Below are 19,712 nucleotides of genomic sequence, written 5' to 3'. Positions count from 1 at the left end.
TACTGTCTGTGTTTCTTATTGTCATTTTTATTTCTATTGATAGTGGCTACTCTGGGAAAGAAATACAATTAGTTAGTGAAAGAATTAAAGCCTTAGACATTGAAAATCCTACTCCTGCAGAAATCCTTCACAACTCTGATTCAGGCGGTGAAAGCAACAGTGATGCTGAGCAGGAGTTTTTTTCTTCTGTTCTACAAGAGAATCTTTCAAATACAGAGAAATTGGCTGGGAAGCCCCTCAAGGGCATCCTTAAAAAAAGCCCTACCAAAAGAGCAGAGCCTAAGCTCTTCACCACAGAGGACACACTTGACAAGACTTCAGCCCAACTAAACAAAGGCACATCCGATGTTCTACAAGAAGAGCACGTTTTTCCTGATGATATTCCGGGGGGGAAACCTTGCCTTTCCCAGAACGTTCTTGAAAAGGTACAGGTCTCTGAAAATCTTGGAAACAACCGTAGCTGCTCCCCAGTAGTGTTTCTGGGAGTGAGTCAAAAAGGGTCAGACCAATTTAAAAGGTTACTTGCTAAATCAAAACTGTCCGTCAGAAGTCCAGCAGAATCCATGGCGGCCAAAGATGGCTTGTTAAAGAGCCTCAGGCAGACATTTACTGACTGGAGAAGTGAGGAGACGCTGAAGCTTCTCCATGGCTCTCACAGAACCACTAGTCGTCTCCTGCAGGGCACCCAGGCAAATGACCCTGAGAAGGAAGAGCTTGATGAAGATGATTTGGAAAGCGCTAATAGCAGTGAAACTGCATCCCAAAAGCACTCTTTTAACAGCCTAGATCAGTCTTTGCCTTCCCAGGATGCCAGGACAGCTGCCAAACCGTTACCTAGCGTTGAAAAATTAAAAAAAGAGAGATCACAGTTGGAGTTAAAGGTGAGGGAATTTTACAAAGGAAAGTTCACTGTCCTTGAAGAGGAGGATTTGGCAATGCAATTGGAAAGGGAACAGCAGAATGGGAAGTCTCAAGTAAGTATCCTGAAAATAAAGGAAGTGGTTATAATTTCAACCTTCAGGTGTTGGGGCCAAGTTGATGGGAGTTTCTCCTTGGGGGAGTATAATATGAATCTCGGTTCAAGTTGCCTGTTGTTGTTTTAAGTTGATTTATTAATTGTATGTTGATCAAGTTGAGCTTGAAGTGGTATTGCAAATTTTTTAAATGTATTTTTTTATCCCATCTTTATTATTTTTATAAACAACTCAAGGTATTTATAAAAGAAATGAAGAAAGTACCTAATATTCCTTCCTTCTCCTATTTTCCCCACAACAACAACCCTATGGAGGTGGGTTGGCCTAAGAGAAGAGTGACTGGTCCAAAGTCACCCAGCCAGCTTTCATGGCTAAGGCAGAACTAGAACTCTCGGTTGCCTGGTTTCTAGGCCAATACTTTAATTGGTAGATCAAACTGGCTTTTCTTTTTGTTTTTTTGTTTTAATTTTTTCAAGAATAGCCGCAAGTCCATTAATCCTTGATGGATCCCATTAAGAAGCTTTTTTTTGTTTGCCATTGTTCAAATTGTTCATTTTGTTGTTCATGTTGTTCATAATTATTCAGTGTCTTCTATACTGATAGTCACTTTGGTCGATAATTTACCAGTGGTGGTCTTAGTACAGGGCTTTTCAACCAGTGGTACGAGTACCACCTGTGGTACATTGGCACCTGGCAGGTGGTACGCAACCATCCTAGAAAAGTGGTAGTGGGGGAGGGGAATGAGCTGAACCGGTGGTAGCACCGCACAAGTCTGAGCAAGAGATGGCTGGAGCTGCAGGGCTGTCAGGGCTCAGTGGAAGCGCCAGGATCAAGCTGGAGCCAGGCGCTGATCCTGACGCTTTTGCTGAGCCCAGATGTAGCATTAATCAGCTGGAATGTTGCAGCATCTCCAGGGTCTTGTGATTTACATTCAGATGCTTGGCAACTGATTCATATTTATGACGGTCACAGTGTCCCAGGATCATGTGAAGTGACCAAAACCTGCTGCAACCACCCAGCAGATGGGGGGAATAAAAACCAAACACCCCCTCACCCCATCCCCACTGCCAATCCTCAACAGAAATGCTCACAACAATGAAAACCTCAGACAGGAGGAAGAGCACCGCTGGGTGGGCAGGCAGGTGTCTTGCTCAGCTGTGCCTTGGGGGGGGGGCACGTTTTTCAGTGCCATTGTAACTTCGAACAATTAAGTGAACTGTTGTAAGTCGAGGACTACCTGTACTTCATTACTTTTTTTTTTTTTTTTGGTCATCAAGTGTTTGACCCCTTGCTAGGTGACTGGTGGTACTCGGATGTTGCCATATCCTAAAAGTGGTACAATGGGTGAAAAGGTTGAAAAGCCCTGTCTTAGTACATTTTGCCAAAATAGATACCATTTTAACCAATTTATTATAACCTTTCAGTGTCATATTCTCTGTATCATATTTGTGCCATTTTCACTTTATCTAGGACAATGAACAGTGGGCTCCCGTTTTGCCACTTGTAGATTCTAAAGCTCAGCAGCAGATACGGAGACGGATTGTGCTTGAAAAGCTTCAGAAAGTGTAAGCGTCTTTTTGCATCAGCTGTTGGCATACAGTCATAAAAACTGAATATACAAAAACAGTCAACTTGGAAGAGATTATATCCTTCAGAGCCATTAATTGTAATGTATCAACCCATCATAAAAACATTTTTAACAACTGTAAATTGAAACCATGGTTTATTATTTAATAAAATCTTTGTTAATACCATGTGCAACCATGAACACATATTGATACTTTGCTAATCAATCTTCTAGCTCAGTTGTGGCGAACCTATGGCACGGGTGCCAGAGGCGGCACTCAGAGCCCTCTCTGTTGGCACGCATGCTGTCGCCCCAGTCCTAGGCCTTCAGCTGGGTTTTATAAAACCTTTTCGCTTTAGGCCTCCGCCGCGTGTGCAAAAAAAAAAAAAAAAAGGTTCAGTCAGTCAATTTCAACTTCTCGTGGGGGAAAAAAAGATCTTGCAAAGTTGGAATTGATTGATTGAACTTTTTAGTCCCACCCAGTCTGCCGTTACCACCGCAGCCATGCCCACCCAATGGGCCACACCCACCCGGCACCTGACAATGCATAAGTGGGTTTTGGGTTGCAGTTTGGGCACTCGATCTCAAAGGTTTGCTATCACTGTTCTAGCTTTTGCAGATTAGATTTGAATCCTGGATTGTTTCAGTTTGTTATAGCTGACTTCAAAATCCTGATTTATTCCTTGTTTGTTTTATGTTCCATACATTTCTTCTGGATACTCACAAAAGAAAACAAATGAGAAATGTTGAGCATGTGCAAGATAGAATTGTTCCTTGTTGTTTGGCAAAATAATCTCTTATACATTAATAATATATATTCATGTCTTTGTGATCGTTTGACAGATGACAAAATTTTAAGCTTTAGCTGACATCCGGTAAAGCGTAAAGGGAATATAATTGACTGATAAATGAAACTCTTCATTTGGAATTTATGTGAAATGCATATTCTAATACTTAACTAAGTCTGCTTTATTTTTCTCTCTCCCTTTGTGTTTCAGTTTACCTGCTGTTTTGGACCCTCTTAAGATTCCTCTTGGTGATGTTTATAGTGAACTAAGAAATCTTGTAAAAACATTTAGGTAAATATAAAATAATATGAAAGAATCTCAAAGTTTAACTTATTAAGCAATGACAGATATTAATGCTTGCTAAAATGTGATGTATTATGAGAATGTGGCTGAAGAATTAGAATCCTACAGTTCAAATATAGACATTGTCTGACCAATTTTCTTAAGGCAGCATAGCTTGAAATTAAACAAATATTCCTAAACTTTTTATCTACAATGCGGAAGACTTAAAATTTTGTGTTTCAGTGATATGCAGTACGGATTCTGGCTTTATAAAGCAAAAGTTTAGTATCTTGAGAATTGCTTCACATTTCATTCTACATTTTAAAATACTTACTTGTATGGCTCCACAGAATTTATTTCTAGGCTCCACAGAATATAACAGAGCTCAAGAAAGTGCGGACAAGGTTTTGAATAGCTTGTCATGGAAAAGACTAGAAGGGTTTGCTCATGTTAGCTTGGAAGTAGATGATGGAGGACTAACGGTTCTTTCTGTTGTTTTTTGTCCTCTAGCTCTTCAGAGTTTTCATTTCTTCTTTCACTAATGATCTGCTTGCCTGCTACTGTACTTTTCTCCCACCTCCTCTGGGAAAGACAAGCATGTTAGTTCTTATGAAGTGATTAAATTCAAAACTGTAGCAAGCATTTGTTAAAAAAAAAAAGAGGGGAAAAACGAACTATCCCATCTGTCAAACAGGAAAGTAAAATTAAAAAGAATTAGACCTGGAAAACGTTTCGGATGAAATTCAAGAAAAAGTCCTATTGTAAGACATGAAATACATAGTCATTTCTGGAGCTAGAATGGAGGCGGCAGGGGGAGGCGTTTCAGCTTTAAAATGTTAAGTGTTAAAAAAAACAACACTGTGGTAAACTAAGCAGCAGCAATTTTCAGCTCCATCAGTTTTTAAAGGGGCATAAAATTTCATCTTCTGATCTGCACCATTTCATTCAGTCACTACTGCTGGAAAGAACACTAAAGAGTTCTCTGGAGAGATTTTAGGATAGTTATAGTTCTTTAGCCAAGTCCCTCAGTGCCTGTATGCTTTTGTTATACAAACTGAGATGTCAAATAATCTCCAGGGTTGTCTTGAGTGTTCTGCTGGAAAAATGATGTGGAAGGAGGGGAAAGACAACATCAAAATCCAGGCTGAATAAAGAAGTTGGCAAATGTGATTTTGGTTGTTGCTATTTAAATGCTTCTAATTGCTATTGAAGGGACAGTCTTTTTGAATAAAACTTTGTTTTTCGGGGTAAAGATTTAATTTGTCTGAAATTTTAATTGGGAAGTGATATGATTGCTTTGCTGCAGTAAATTATAGAGTTATGTTATGTATACACTGAGACAGAACTGTCAATATTTAAATCCTATAAATATTTTATTAATATTCTTCTTTCAATTGTTGATTGCCTAATTGATTGAATTAGGACATCTGCCTTAGGAAAGAGTGTGTTTGTGTGCTCAAACCTGCGTTCTCCAATGTGTCCTCGTTGGCATCCTTTAAATGTATTGGATTACAGTTCCCAGAATTCCCAACAGATTGACCAGGAGTCATGTTGAGTGAGAATTCTGAGGGAAGTTCTGTAATTCGACATAGCTACAGAACATTTTGTTGGGAAGTGGTTCAAGTCTTCCCCCCTTTTCAGGTAACTAGATTTGAACAAAAGTATATTTCATGCATGTAAAGTATATATATTTCTGCTTTTCTCCACGATGATAGCCCACAGACTGTTGACAAATAAACTAAATGTATAATAAGATTCTTTGAAAGACAGTGTAGTTTTATAAGGTCTGAAGTTCACTCCTTCAGTTGTAGATTAACATTCTTCAATCTAGCGTCCTGTAGTCTTAGCCTACAGCTTCCATTATTTCCAGGTGTGCACAGTTGGTGACAGTTTGACCTCTGGGTGACAGGAGTCCAGTATCTCTTAAGACATCAAATATGGACAGGCTGCTTTAGATACTGCTGCAGCTGTGTTATTAGCAACAGGGCTGTTGCAATTGTTGTTCTTTGAAGCTCGCATGTTAACAACAGAGAAGGAAGAGCCAAAATGCACTGCACCAGGTAGCCCCAGATATGTTTGTCTTTGGAAGGGCCCCCCTCTTCCTTTCTGAGAGTAAAGATCTGGTTGATATCTGCTTATAGATCATAAATATAATTCTACAGGCCTGTGTTTAGGAGAGGGAAAGACAATTATGGGAGTGGTTCACTTTTTAGACCATATATGAGGGAGCAAGCTGTCCCAAGAGGAATGTTCTCAGTTTCTCTTACACATGGACATTATATGGAAACACATAAATATGTTGAGATGGGCATCTCTTATTAGACCCAATTTTTTTAATTAACCAATGGCACGCTGATAAAGTCAGTCAGAATATACAAAATGAAAGGGAGCTCCATCCGCTCAAACATTTTTGTTGGTATGCTTCCATTTTTGGTGTAGCTTGGAAACTTTCAGGAACGTTCCACATACCCTCATATTTTGCATTTGAAAAAAAAATCTGACATAATAAAAACATGCATTTCTAAAATTGGAGGATTTTTTTTTATTTTTCAATACTGTGGATTTACTCTAAAAGAGCATTATCTGCAGCTAAGATATGGAAATACTATAGTGAACCTGTTCTGCATAGCATGTACTCTTGACCAATTCTTTTTCTCTTCTGAAACCTCAGCTTCCACACACCTTATTTTTCAAGGTGATTGCCCTCTCTCTTTTGCTGATTATTTATTTATTTATTTATTTATGAGACTTATATACCGCTTTAAGTGCAAGCACTCTCTAAGCGGTGTACACCAGTAAGCAATGTATATATATATATATATTTACATTGCCCCCAACAATCTGGATCCTCATTTTACCTACCCCGGAAGGATGGAAGGCTGAGTCAACCTTGAGCTGGTGAGATTTGAACCACTGACCTGCTGAACACAGTCAGCTAAAGTGGCCTGCAGTACTGCACTCTAACTGCTGCGCCACCTCGGCTCATATTATCCAAGGTTTTCATGCCTGTGGATTACTTGCTTCAGGCAACTAGGGCTTTTGTAGGATGACTGGGCAAACTTAATCTGGGACAGAAATTGTAGCCAAAAGCTTTTGACCAGGCAGTCCTAACTGCTTCTCCAGCCTAGTGATAGCTTAGCTCACTATCTGCTTCTGTATTCAGTTCCATTGAGCACATTATGGGTGTCTCCAGGCTTCCTCTGCTATTAAGTACCATATTGATGGCAACAACTAGTGTTGAGACCTTGCCAATCAATACTGACATTTAATAAGAGTTAATTGACACAAACAACTGCTTCTTGGAGTTGGAACACAACAATGATTCCTTCGTGATCCATGATCAGTAATGGCTCCCTTGTAGGGCATTGAAAAAAGGTGCTTTCCTCTCCTATCTGACAGAGTTCTCCCCAGTGATTTGAGGCCTGTCTCTTCCATTGCATCTCATCAGGGCAGCTTAACTGGAAAGTTACATATGAATTGCTTGTCAGGATGATTCTGTCAGGCATCTTGTCTTAAGTGTTTACTCCTGTCATCAGTGTTTAATCTAGACCTTCATCCTTTGTTTCTGTCTGTAACTCTCAAACTCAATAGAGCCATTTAGCAAGTACCAACTATGTAAAGCTGCACATTGAATAGATCTCTTTATCTCTTTTAAAGATTCATGCAAATCCTCTTTAGTCCAGGGCCATTTACTTCCTGGAATTGCAGATAGAATAGTTGATTTCATCACTTACGTACAGAATAGGTAAAGAGTATTCTAAAGATTCCCTACTGGCCAGAGGAGATTTGGGAAAGTGTGTGCGGATGTAAAATGTGGGGATTAAATCTCAATTGTAGTGTCAGGATGGCATTAATTAGCAGAAGGTTATCATTGACTGCAGTCATACTAATTTTATTATGTTTGCAATCTGGTAAAAGTAGGAAAGCATTTGAGGTTGCTGTTACAGATAATAAGTGTCAGTAAGATCCATTAGTCCAGCCCTTAAAAAGCTAGGGCTAAATTCATATACTATGCTACACTGCTTTTTAAAAATAAACTTAACTGAATGCCATAAAAGAAAAGGTGTGCTATTGTACTAAGTCACATCTAAGTAAACTATATTGGGTATATAAACTATATAAACAAACTATATTAACTGTATTAATATTTTAGCTATATGAATGCTATGTACAAAATGTTAATTTAGGGCATTGAATTTCTTGTGAGCCACATGACTTGATCTGCCTTTCAATGAAAAACTTGTTTGAGTAAGAAATCAGAAGAATTCTGAAGCTGTATAATTATCTTTAGAAAATGTGAAAGTCGTACATCACAGATACTATACATGGAAATTCAGTATTCCAGGTTATTCACATATGCCTATTACTTAGTGGTTAAAACCTATTAGAATTTTTTTTTTAATGAAAGAGCTCTTTACTACAGTATAAGTTAATCTTTTAACTTACAATATTATATCACTCAAAATAATAACTAGATTACCAGTACATGCTCATTTTCATAAATATCTAAATGGTTAACAAGACAATGTTGATCCATAATGTGTTTTGAAACTATTTTTTTATCACTATTTATCTTATTCGTTTCTAATCACATAAGGCCTGAATGCATCAATAAGGCAAAAGCCTTCCAGTTACATACTTAATTTAGCCCAAATTCTGAAGGATTTTTTACTTTGTAATTCTTCAGTGTAAGGATGTGGAATCTGTAGACTTCTAGATATTCCTGAACAATAGGTCCTGAACAGCATGGACACTTTTAACACAGCTCACTTACCAATAAAGAGAGCCCATACTGCTTCTATGTTCGTTCTTCTTTGCTCTGAAAACTGAGTGTTCTTCATTCAGTCTATTAAGACTTCTACAAGCTTTTCATCCCACGTAAAAATACACCTTGTGGTTTCCTGATTTGTGATGTTCAGCACCTACTGTTCCTCGGTTGTCTGAGCATGCATGTGGAAAGACAGAATCGAATCGTATTGAGCCATATAATGTGTTGAACAGACATGAGCTCAGTCACTGTCTCAGGCTAAATGATCTTGAAATAAAGAATGTTTTGATCAGGAAACAGAGGACAAGGAAACAACATGTTACAGTATCTGCCTTTGATTTGAAGGAAGGCAAATGTATTCAGTAAGCAAACTAAATGAATAAATAAAAATAAAGAAGGAAATTGGACCCTGGAGAAAGGGCACATCTGCCTTTGAGTTTTTTTCTGATATGGAGAGTGGAAAGAGAGTTCTTTTTATGATCTATAGCAACTTAAAATTAGTTTGATCCTTCCTACAATCTTGTTTTAGGTAACTTAAAAATTGGTATATGCAAGCCTCGAATACATTGGGATATCAGACATAAAGAGATGTGTATTTTATTGCTGCATTCCAGATTTTACTATTTGATAACTATTGAGCCATTCTGCTCTTAATAGTTTCCAAAATGCAAGAATTGCTGATGTTGGCTTTTTTCCCCCCAGGTTGACAAATACAAATATAATTCACAAAACTCCAGTGTGGACCTTAATTGCCACTGTGCTGTTGTCTATGTAAGTATTCAGTTGGAATCCTTGTAATACAGTGAGCCTACCTTATTCTTTCTCTTACATGAATTAGCATATTCTTAACTTATCTAATGTTGGATTTCTTTTGACGGCAGTTTAAAAAATATGTAGGAAAAAATGTTGGGGTGTGACAGAACTGAAGAAGTAACAAACCTATATATATAAAGTGAATGAAGGATGATGACTAGTATTTGGAATATACCAATGTTACTAGGAAACCTGACAGCTGAAGAAAAGCACAATAACTTACTATAGGCATCTTGAGCCTGTACTGTCTGTATATGTCTCTACTGTCTATTGTCATCTTCAAATTATGTCAAAGTATCTTGCAACTGACTGCTTATACACGATTGCAAAGTTAGAACTAATCAGTTGAGAACAAAATTGGATTGAAGCCAATTGGCTGTAGTGTCTGCAGAGGAGTCAAAAGAGGCAAGATGGTGGCTGTGGCTATGCAATCTAAGCCCTGATCCTTTTCTATGCACATTTGATATCATACACTGGCATCGATTACATATGATACAATACAGTGGTGGGACTGTAAGGAACTGTAAGGAACGGTTGCTAGAATTGGGTATGTCTGGTTCAGTGGTTCTCAACCTGTGGGTCGGGACCCCATTTGGGGTCGAACGACCATTTCACAGGGGTCGCCAAACAAGGCTATCCGCCATTTTTTTCCCCTTTTCTTTGGCCATGCCCCTGGCACCCGGTGATGTATAAGTGGTTGGGGGTCACCACAACATGGGGAACTGTATTATGGGGTCGCGGCATTAGAAAGGTTGAGAACCACTGGTCTAGTTTAACAAAGAGAAGGACAAGGGGGGACATGATAGCAGTATTCCAATATCTCAGGGGCTGCCATAAAGAAGAGGGAATTAAGCTATTTTCCAAAGCACCTGAAGGCAGGACAAGAAGCAACGGGTGGAAACTAATCAAGGAGAGAAGCAACCTAGAACTAAGGAGAAACTTCCTGACAGTGAGAACAATTAATCAGTGGAACAGCCTGCCTCCAGAAGCAGTAAATGCTCCAACACTGGAAGTTTTTAAGAAGAGACTGGACAGCCACTTGTCCGAAATGGTGTAGGGTTTCCTGCCCGAGCAGGGGGTTGGACTAGATGACCTCCAAGGTCCCTTCCAACTTTACTACTACTACTATTACTAAATATGTAGACAACTAGTTCTCTGTGTGGATGCCGCTTCCGGAAGTCCATTCTGGACCTGGACAACAAAACATTAGCTACCGGTTCTGCCAAATTGGTGCAAACTGGCTGAATCCTGCCTAAGCCAGCCATGCTGGCTCAGGAATTCTGGGAGTTGAAGTCCACGAGTCATAAAAGAGCCAAGTTGCCTACCCCTGGTCTAGGATTACAAAATAAGAGATGCCAGTGCAGAAAGCATAACAAAGGCATGCCACTTCTTTTTTTACATCCCTGATGTTAAATATTGGGGGGGGAAGGTTTCCAAGAGTCAAAAAGCATTTAGTAAAATTAGTCAATTTTAGAATTCTTTGCATTATTTTTTCCAATAGGAATTACTGATAGATTTTTATAGGATTGTTGTTGTTGTTGTTAATTGCGAAGTCGTGTCCGACCCATCGCGACCCCATGTTCCTCCAGGTCTTCCTGTCCTCTACCATCTTCTGGAGTCCATTTAAGTTCACACCTACTGCTTCAGTGACTCCATCCAGCCATCTCATTCTCTGTCGTCCCCTTCTTCTATTGCCCTCAATCTTTCCCAGCATTAGGCCCTTCTCCAGTGAGTCCTTCCTTCTCATTAGGTGGCCAAAGTATTTGAGTTTCAACTTCAGGATCTGGCCTTCTAAAGAGCAGTCGGGGTTGATCTCTTCTAGGACTGACCGGTTTGAACGCCTTGCAGTCCAAGGGACTCGCAGGAGTCTTCTCCAGCACCATAGTTCAAAGGCCTCAATTCTTTTGCGCTCAGCCTTTCTTATGGTCCAACTTTCACAGCCATACATTGCAACTGGGAAAACCATGGCCTGGACTATACGCACTTTTGTTGGCAGGGTGATGTCTCTGCTTTTTAGTATGCTGTCTAGATTTGCCATAGCTTTCCTCCCCAGGAGCAAGCGTCTTTTAATTTCTTGGCTGCAGTCCCCATCTGAGGTGATCTTGGAGCCCAGAAAAATAAAATCTGTCACTACCTCCATTTCTTCCCCATCTATTTGCCAGGAATTGAGAGGGCCGGATGCCATGATTTTGGTTTTCTTAATGTTGAGTTTCAAGCCAACTTTTGCACTCTCCTTCTTCACCCGCATCAAGAGGCTCTTTAGTTCCTCTTCACTTTCTGCCATTAGAGTGGTATCATCTGCATATCTTAGGTTGTTGATATTTCTCCCGGACAATCTTAATTCCAACTTTTGATTCATCTAGCTCTGCCTTTCTCATGATGTGCTCTGCATATAAGTTAAATAGGCAGGGCGACAGTATACAGCCTTGCCGGACTCCTTTTCCAATTTTGAACCAATCAGTGGTTCCGTGTCCAGTTCTCACTGTTGCTTCTTGACCCGCATATAGGTTTCTCAAGAGACAAATGAGATGGTCTGGTACTCCCATCTCTTTAAGAACTTGCCACAATTTGTTGTGATCCACACAATCAAAGGCTTTTGCATAGTCAATGAAGCAGAAGTAGATGTTTTTCTGGAACTCCCTAGCTTTCTCCATGATCCAGCGTATGTTGGCAATTTGATCTCTAGTTCCTCTGCCTCTTCGAAATCCTGCCTGTACTTCTGGTAGTTCTCGATCTACATACTGCTGGAGTCTAGCTTGTAGGATTTTAAGCATAACTTTACTAGCATGTGAAATGAGTGCAATGGTGCGATAGTTAGAACATTCTTTGGCATTTTATAGGATAGAAAATATCAAGTAATCATTGTCTGGTTGTCATTTCTAATTACAAGATAGCAAAAAATATTTTAGAAATTCCTTATGGCTATTCATATATCAGGCATTCATATATCAAGAAATGTAGCAAATCAAACTCCCCAGAACTACACTTACTTTGATCTTGCTTTACTCTGACACATTTTTCTGTCTTTTTTATCCCAAGAAAGGCAATACTAGTAGGCATTAGAGCAGGCTTCAGTGAGCCTTACATCAGTGTCACACTAGCTGGATACTGCTCAAATGATTCATTAAATCAGAACACAGAAAATAACTTTACTTGAATGCTTTGATATAAATTTTTTATTAGCTGTAAGAACAAATCTTTTGTCTCCTTTTCTGTACATTTTTCTGATTGAGTTTCTAATGCGCGAAACGGATCCTATGAATTTTTCAAGTACATCTTGGGTTAATAAAAGGGTTCTGGATTTCTTCACAAATATGTATGTCTTGGTGGTGAACTGTAAATGCTTTAAAGGACTACACTTCCTAAGGACAAGTAATCTTTGTTGCCATGTTAATGAAGTATTAATATGGCAGTATTGTCTTCCTGCAGCTTTCTCTGGGTAGCAAATGCAGCAATGCTAAATAAACTATGGTATGGTCAACTTCAACTAGGCAAATATATTTGTATCTGCAGTCTTTCTTAAGATGCTAAAAGATGGAATACATAGAAATTGACCTATTTTATCTCCAAATCAAATTTGCGAAGTATAATAAATAGAATAAGAAACTATTGGTCCACAGTGACCCAGTGAACTTGAGGACTAAGTATGGAGTAAGTTGGCCCATACTATGTTGGGTATTTTTTATTGTATTGGATAAAATTTCTCTTCATTTTTCTTCTGATGTCAGTTCCAAAGTACTTTCAGTGTAATCCTCAACAAGATTGTATATGTTTCTTATAGAATAATGTAAGTATCCTTGAGTCACTAACTAGCCATTCACAGCTAATAGGAATGCTGTTAGTATTGGTTTTCAATACAGAACTGATAGAGATAAAAGAGAATGTATAATTTAGGAAGGGAAACTGGCAAGCCAATTCTAATGTGAACAGAGTATATGTAATATGTAGCAAAAATCCAAACTTGTTCTTAATAGATGGCATGTTGAATATGACCAACTTGCCAGGAAAAGATATAGAGAACATTGATAGTCTGTTCAGGAAGTAAATAATGAAATCAGCCATCAATACAGTTAGAGGGCATCAACTATAGGTAATCCTCAACCTATTACCGCAACTGAGCCCCAGATTTATGCTGCTAAGGGAGACCTTTGTTAAGTGAGTTTTGCCCCATTTTACAACTTTCCTTGTCACACTGCAGTGTGTAAGTTAGTAACATGGTTGTTAAGTGAATTTGGCCGCCCCATTGACTTTGAGTCAGTTGCCAAGCGTCTGAATTTTGATCCCATGACCACGGGGATGCTGAAATGGTCATAAGTGTGAAAAATGGTCATCTGTCACTTTTTTCAATGCTGTGGTAACTTTGAGTGGTCACTAAATGAACTGTTGTAAGTTGAGGACCACCTGTACCGCATTTCTCACTCCTCTTAACTGGGTTGGTTAAGAATTTTGAAAGTTGCAGTTCTAACACACCTAGAGAGCACCAGGATAGTAGAAGACAGCTAATAAAGGAGTATATTTGTAGCTCAGGGGTGCTAGTAGAGAATTACTCTCAATTTATATTCTCATGGTTTGCCCTGTCAATGTCAGTGGAAGTGGTTTTAGAGATAATTTGGTTGGGCTGTTTATTGTTAGCTTATTTGACAGTTTCTTGATTGGGATATGGCTTACTTCTTGTTTGTAAAGGACGATGTTACCTTGTTTGGGTAATAAAATGTCTGCAAGAAAACAGCCAAGCTCAAAGGACTCCTGAAGACAGCTAAACTGGTTCCAACAATTGATTTGCTGAAAATTATCCACTTCCTTCATTTTGGAGTGTTCTTCCAGTGGTCTGTCATACTGTTAACATGTTTACATTGTATTTACAGAATGATTGAAGCAAATGTGAGTTATTCCCCAAAGACCCTTTGCCCAGGACCAAATGAACATTGCTCAGTATATACAAATAAAGTACAGTCTTTGGAAACACATACTAGAATTGGCAGAGGGTTGCTTACACCAACCTGGGCCCTTGGCTACCGCTAGCGAATACCCCTGATACAGTCTAATGGAAAGCTTTCAAGATAGCTCCAGAAATGTCTGTTTCATTTTATTTATCTGATCTGGCTGGTTTCAATGAAGTGTGGTCAGCTTCATCTAACAAAGCACTTGCATAGTTTCCTCCCCCCCCCCTCCTTCCCCTTTAAAAGCTTTAGTGACTTCTTAAATGTTGCGGGAGTAAGTACAGTAAAGCGCTGAGCTTTCGTAGTTTAAACTCAAAATGTCCATGATCGCTGCAGAATAACCATAGCAAGACATGCACTTTAGGAAGATGCGTTGTACCCAGGTGGACTCTAGAGGTTTGCTTTGCAGGCCTAGCAACAGATACAGGAAAATTTGCATCGCTCTTCATATACAATAGTAAGCCATAAAGAGCAGTTTTAGTTCCTGGAATGAAAAAGACTCTAGTAAACCTGTTGAAAGCTTTATAAGGAGGTCTTCTTTACCCTGCTGTAATCAAGATGACAAAGATTACAAGAAACTTTACCTTTCAGATGGGCTGCTATTTACAGGCACACTGAAAAATTAGAACTTTGTGAACAGGTAACTTAACCAGCAACCAGATTTCCTTTAGAGCAGAATTTAGATGCACAGGATTTTGCTTCTTTTGACATGTTGCAATCAGACTTCTGATTAGTCTTCCCCTTCAAGATACATTGCACACATCCAAGGGAGGCAGCAATTTTTAATCCCTATTTTCTCCTTACACTGGGAAGCAAAGAGCAAAAGTGGTATTACCTTATTTCCTATCCATAATAAAGAAGATTCAAATTTAGGATCTTGCAAGTCTTGAAAAAGGAACAGAAGTTTTTGACCATAGGTTATAAGAATCAGCTGTGTCTTTTTATGAGAAATACTAATAATATAATAATCATGTACAGGTAGACCTCGACTTACAAATCACAATTGAGCCCAAAATGTCCATTGCTTAACAAGGCATTTTACAACTTTTTTTATGACAGTTATTAAGTGAAGCACTGCAAATATTAAGGGAATCATTCAGTCATTAAGCGAATCTGGCTTCCCCCATTGCTTGTTGGAAGCCAGCTGGGAAAGTTACAAATGGTGATCACATGACCTTGGGACCGTGCAACAGGCATAAGTACTTGCCAGTTGCCAAGTTCCTGAATTTTTAACCTGTGACCATGGAGATGTTGCAACAGACATAAGTGTGAAAAATGGTCATAGGTCACTTTTTTCATTTCCGTTGTAACTTTGAACAGTTACTAAATTAATGTTGTAAGTCAAGGACTAACCTGTATATATTTTCTGAAAACTTCATCCTGAGTTATTTTCAGATAAGCAATTAAAGGATTACAACCTTAATTAATTTGATCTATCCTAAAGGTGGAACACTATACTCTGTATTACTATTTTTCCCTGTTACGATGCTGGTCTACGTTTCCAACTTTTCGTACACAGAGATGAATATTATAGTTGAAACTATGTATTGACTTTATATATTGGTTCTTATTTCAGATTTGAACTCTTTAAGAGCAGAAAGTGCTTGGAATAAGCTCTAATTTAAAATGAGTGATTAATCAGTAGACTAGCTTTACTGCCAGTTAGGTAGTTCATCAAGATCCTCAGCTGGCTAAATGCTTTTGGGCTGGGATACATAGAGGAAAATGTGCTGGTTTAGACAGTATCTATACCAGAGAGTTAACCCCTTCTCCAAAATTCTGTTTGCTATCCCAGCAGTTCATTCAGCAGTCTTCCTGGAATATTTACTTACTTGTTTATTTATTAAATTTTGACACTGCCCATCTCGCCTAAGTGACTCTGGGCGGTTTGACCACATCAGTATTGCTGGGTGGTGTGCTACATGTGAAGGCCCAGTCTTTCACCATGAGAACTGTTCAAAATTCTTTTTCTCCAGTGAACATGATAGCTCAATTCCATAAAATTAAATAACTACACTGACTCTTTTGACAGTGACACCTGGTCTGAAGCATAGTTGTCATTATGGAGATATTGTGATATTTACGGTATTTCTTTCAAACTTTGTGTAACCATGTTGCCCCCATTTTCCTTGATACATTCACGTTGGCTGTTGAATTTAAAAATAAAGTGTTAAACCTACTATTAATTAACACATATTTTCCTGCCAGTTTGTCTTACATACCAGAATTTGGGACTCTCTTACACTGGCTCCTAGAGCTGACAGTTCCCAAATTCAGAAATGATTTTAGCAGGAGACTTCAGTGCCAGAATGGATGTTGACATAAAGTGCTGTCCTCTGATTTCTATGTCCATACATATATTCAGCCAATTCCCAGTTATTTGGCTGATGTACTCCAAAACCAAATTACGTATTTTAATGTTAACCATATGTTAATTACTAGATCACTTGCTGTGCAGGCTTTTGTATTTGATCCCTTCCTGACAGTGACCAATTCCCTCTACAAAAGGGGTCTTCAAACTTGGCCCTTTTATGACTTGTGGACTTCAACTCCCAGAATTCCTCAGCCAGGCATGCTGGCTGAGGAATTCTGGGAGTTGAAGTCCATGTCATAAAAGGGCCAAGTTTGAAGACCCCTGCTCTACAAGAAACTTTCATCCTTCCCTTAAAAGAGCTTTGGCCTTAAATGTTTTGGAAATTTCAACAGCATTTTTTTTTTCTGCTCCCGATAGTCACAGAGGTTAGGAAATGCATATACTGTATTATAAATTTATCCAGCTGAAGACTATGATTGAACCCAGGACAACGTGGATCATTTTTGATAATTTCTGCAATCTTGTTGAATCAATTTGGGAGTCCATAGAGTTCCAACTTCTGAGCTAGTGCAAAGAGTCCATGCTAAATTCTCTAAAACTTGATTTGATCAAGAGTATATTCGTGCTAAAGCTTTACTGAATGCTGCCCCAAAAGCCACCACGGACTATATTCCTTAATCCTTCTTCTCAAGAAACTTTTTATTTTCAGGAGCAAAAATACAAGGTCCTCTTATATAACAAAAGGCAGGTAAAGACAATTGGCAGTGTGGGACAGAATGAATCAGTCTTAGCCAGAAATGACACCATGTTCTCCCCTCCTGTTTCTCCCAGATCTCAGACCTAGAATGGATAATACTCAGTATCATGGACTGAATCATGAATTGTATGGAATCAGCCATCACACGCACACAAATAGATTATGGATGTATTTCTCCTAATCAGATCACATCTTGCCTCTGAGATTAAAAAACAGACCTAAAGTATAACCTGCAGTAAGGTTGGCGGACATGGTGCTTTCCTTCAGGGGAGATTAAAATCATAGAGGCCTAGCAGTGTAAGTAAATCCATAATCACCACCACACAACTGTTAGATAAAGTACTCCAGGCAGGAATGGTTGTGCAGCTGTGAGGCCATCACAGGCTGAAGAGGAAAATCAGTAATGTCAGAGCCTGCTTGTATCACAAGAAATATAAGCGGGAACAAGGCTTTATACTTTGACCAAATACAACTCACTTATTTAAAACAAGCAAAATATTGTAGGTCAGATTCAGATGTACATATATTTAGAGGAGTGGTTCTAATAATGGAGTACTTTTGTTATGACTAACATAAGGCTCCTAATTTCTGTGGGTTTGTTCTAAACATGACTTAAGTGTGGATCTAACCCAGTGTTTCTCAACCTTGACAATTTTAAGGCATGTGGACTTCAACTCCCAGAATTCCACAGCCAGCAATGCTGGCTGTGGAATTCTGGGAGTTGAAGTCCACATGCCTTAAAATTGTCAAGGTTGAGGAACACTGATTTCTAACCTATAATGTTTTGTTTGGGGATTGTATTAAAAACTAGTGAGTTATTTTTTTCACAAATGAAAATTCAGCAATTAAAGATGCAATCTTAAGAATATCTTCCACATTCAATGGCACATCTCTAGAACATGTTCCAAGGAAACACCAGTAGCACTGGTATTCAGAAAAGCATCACATAAATGGAGACATGTCTCTTTTATAGTTGGAAATGCTGTGGGAAATCAAACAACTTTGCAGCCATAAGTGCTTGAATAAACTATAGGAATATACATTTCTTTTATAGTTTCAAGGCTTTATTATCTAAGAGCACTTTCTGAAACTACTGTAGTTCCACTCAGGACTCTTCATTCCTCCAGCAGAATCCTGTAAATCTTGAAACAATTTGTTTTATATCTTATAAAACAAGATCTTATCAGCGTAGAAAAGAACCCACAAAGTATCAAGCAATAAAATTAAAAATACATAATTCAATAAAAATAGTTCCCTTATCCAGTGCAAGTCCTACTGAAATTCAATAGAATTGAATTTTCTATGCTATGGATTAGCAGCTGTTAAAACTTGATAGAATAGTATTTCTTTAACTTTGCATCTTTCAGAAATGTTGGGATTAAAATTCTGAATTGGCTAACTTTGTATTTTTTAGAAAGCTGCGATAGAATCGTTAATATGTAATGTCTTTTATGAAAGAAATCTGCAACAGTGCATTTTTACATGCTTGAAAATGCTTTACAATATATTCTCAAAGGTGTGAATTACATTTTTTAAACATAGTGTGTTGTAGTAATTCAGTCATAAGAGATTATGATCATAGGTTCTGTTGCCTTCTACACAAATGGGTGAAAGTAATGCTCCATCCTCAAATGAGAAAAAGACGTCACACCAAAAACATTATAGAATGAAAGGTATATAAAGGATTCCCAACTTGCTAAAAAAACTCAAGTGGATGTTTGCAACCCCAATAGTCTTAAATTGCACTGAAAGATGAGACCATTAGGTCAGAGGGTATCTAAAGAACTACTGGGAAAAAGCCAAGCACAAATATGAATAACACTGATTTTATGATATGGCTGGATTAGAGTAGAAAAGAAGTCTAACTGCTGAAGCACCCAAAGGCAAAATAATGTTGCAAAGACATATATACCATTTGATAATGGAAAGTCAGAATCATGACCGAAGGCAAATTTAATGGGTCAGAGCAGAAATTTCAGGATGAATGTTGAGATCTATTCCAGTACCAAAAAAGGCAGCTGCTGGACTGATTTATACTGATCTTACATGCTAACCTGCTCAACATTCTACGATCCAGCTTTTAGCTAGCAACACATGGAATGAAAACTATCAGAAGGATAAGCTGATTTCAGAAGACGCAAATGGGATCACATTAACATCAGTGGATAGTTGAAAAGGCAAGACAGTTCCCGAAGTATATTTTTGTTTTACTCTATTGAGAATACTAAGGTTTTTGATTGGTTACAATATTACAAGGTGTGGACACTTCTTAAAAATGGGTATACAGACCACCTCATCTGCAAATTGAAGATTTTATATGTTGATCAGGAAGCAGCGATTAGAATGGAATAGAGAGCAAGTTACTAGTTCAAAAGTAGGAAATAAATTGCTGGTGATGATTTGGTGGCTATAAATGAGGAGGAGTGGAGGGAACCAGTTGTTGAAGAGGAAAAATGAGTGCAGAAGCTGCTTGGGGGGTCAGCATTAAGGAAAATGTAAATTGTGAGCC

At 38.5% G+C, this 19,712-nt stretch overlaps 1 protein-coding gene across 2 annotated transcripts in view; it reads left to right on the top strand.

Moving 5' to 3' along the window:
• Positions 1-19,712, top strand: part of RPAP2 (RNA polymerase II associated protein 2) — a 46,311-nt gene that overhangs the window by 13,601 nt on the left and 12,998 nt on the right. For both annotated transcript variants that reach the window (XM_039343505.1, XM_039343506.1), the window contains 4 exons: positions 44-974; positions 2,445-2,539; positions 3,540-3,620; positions 9,082-9,150. In XM_039343505.1, coding sequence (XP_039199439.1) covers positions 44-974; positions 2,445-2,539; positions 3,540-3,620; positions 9,082-9,150 — 1,176 coding nt within the window. The remainder of the gene's footprint in view (positions 1-43; positions 975-2,444; positions 2,540-3,539; positions 3,621-9,081; positions 9,151-19,712) is intronic.

This window comes from Crotalus tigris, unplaced genomic scaffold, assembly GCF_016545835.1.
Source record: "Crotalus tigris isolate CLP2741 ecotype Arizona unplaced genomic scaffold, ASM1654583v1 scf7180000017857.1083437, whole genome shotgun sequence".
Taxonomy (NCBI): domain Eukaryota; kingdom Metazoa; phylum Chordata; class Lepidosauria; order Squamata; family Viperidae; genus Crotalus; species Crotalus tigris.
This window is presented reverse-complemented; position numbering and strand designations above follow the sequence as displayed.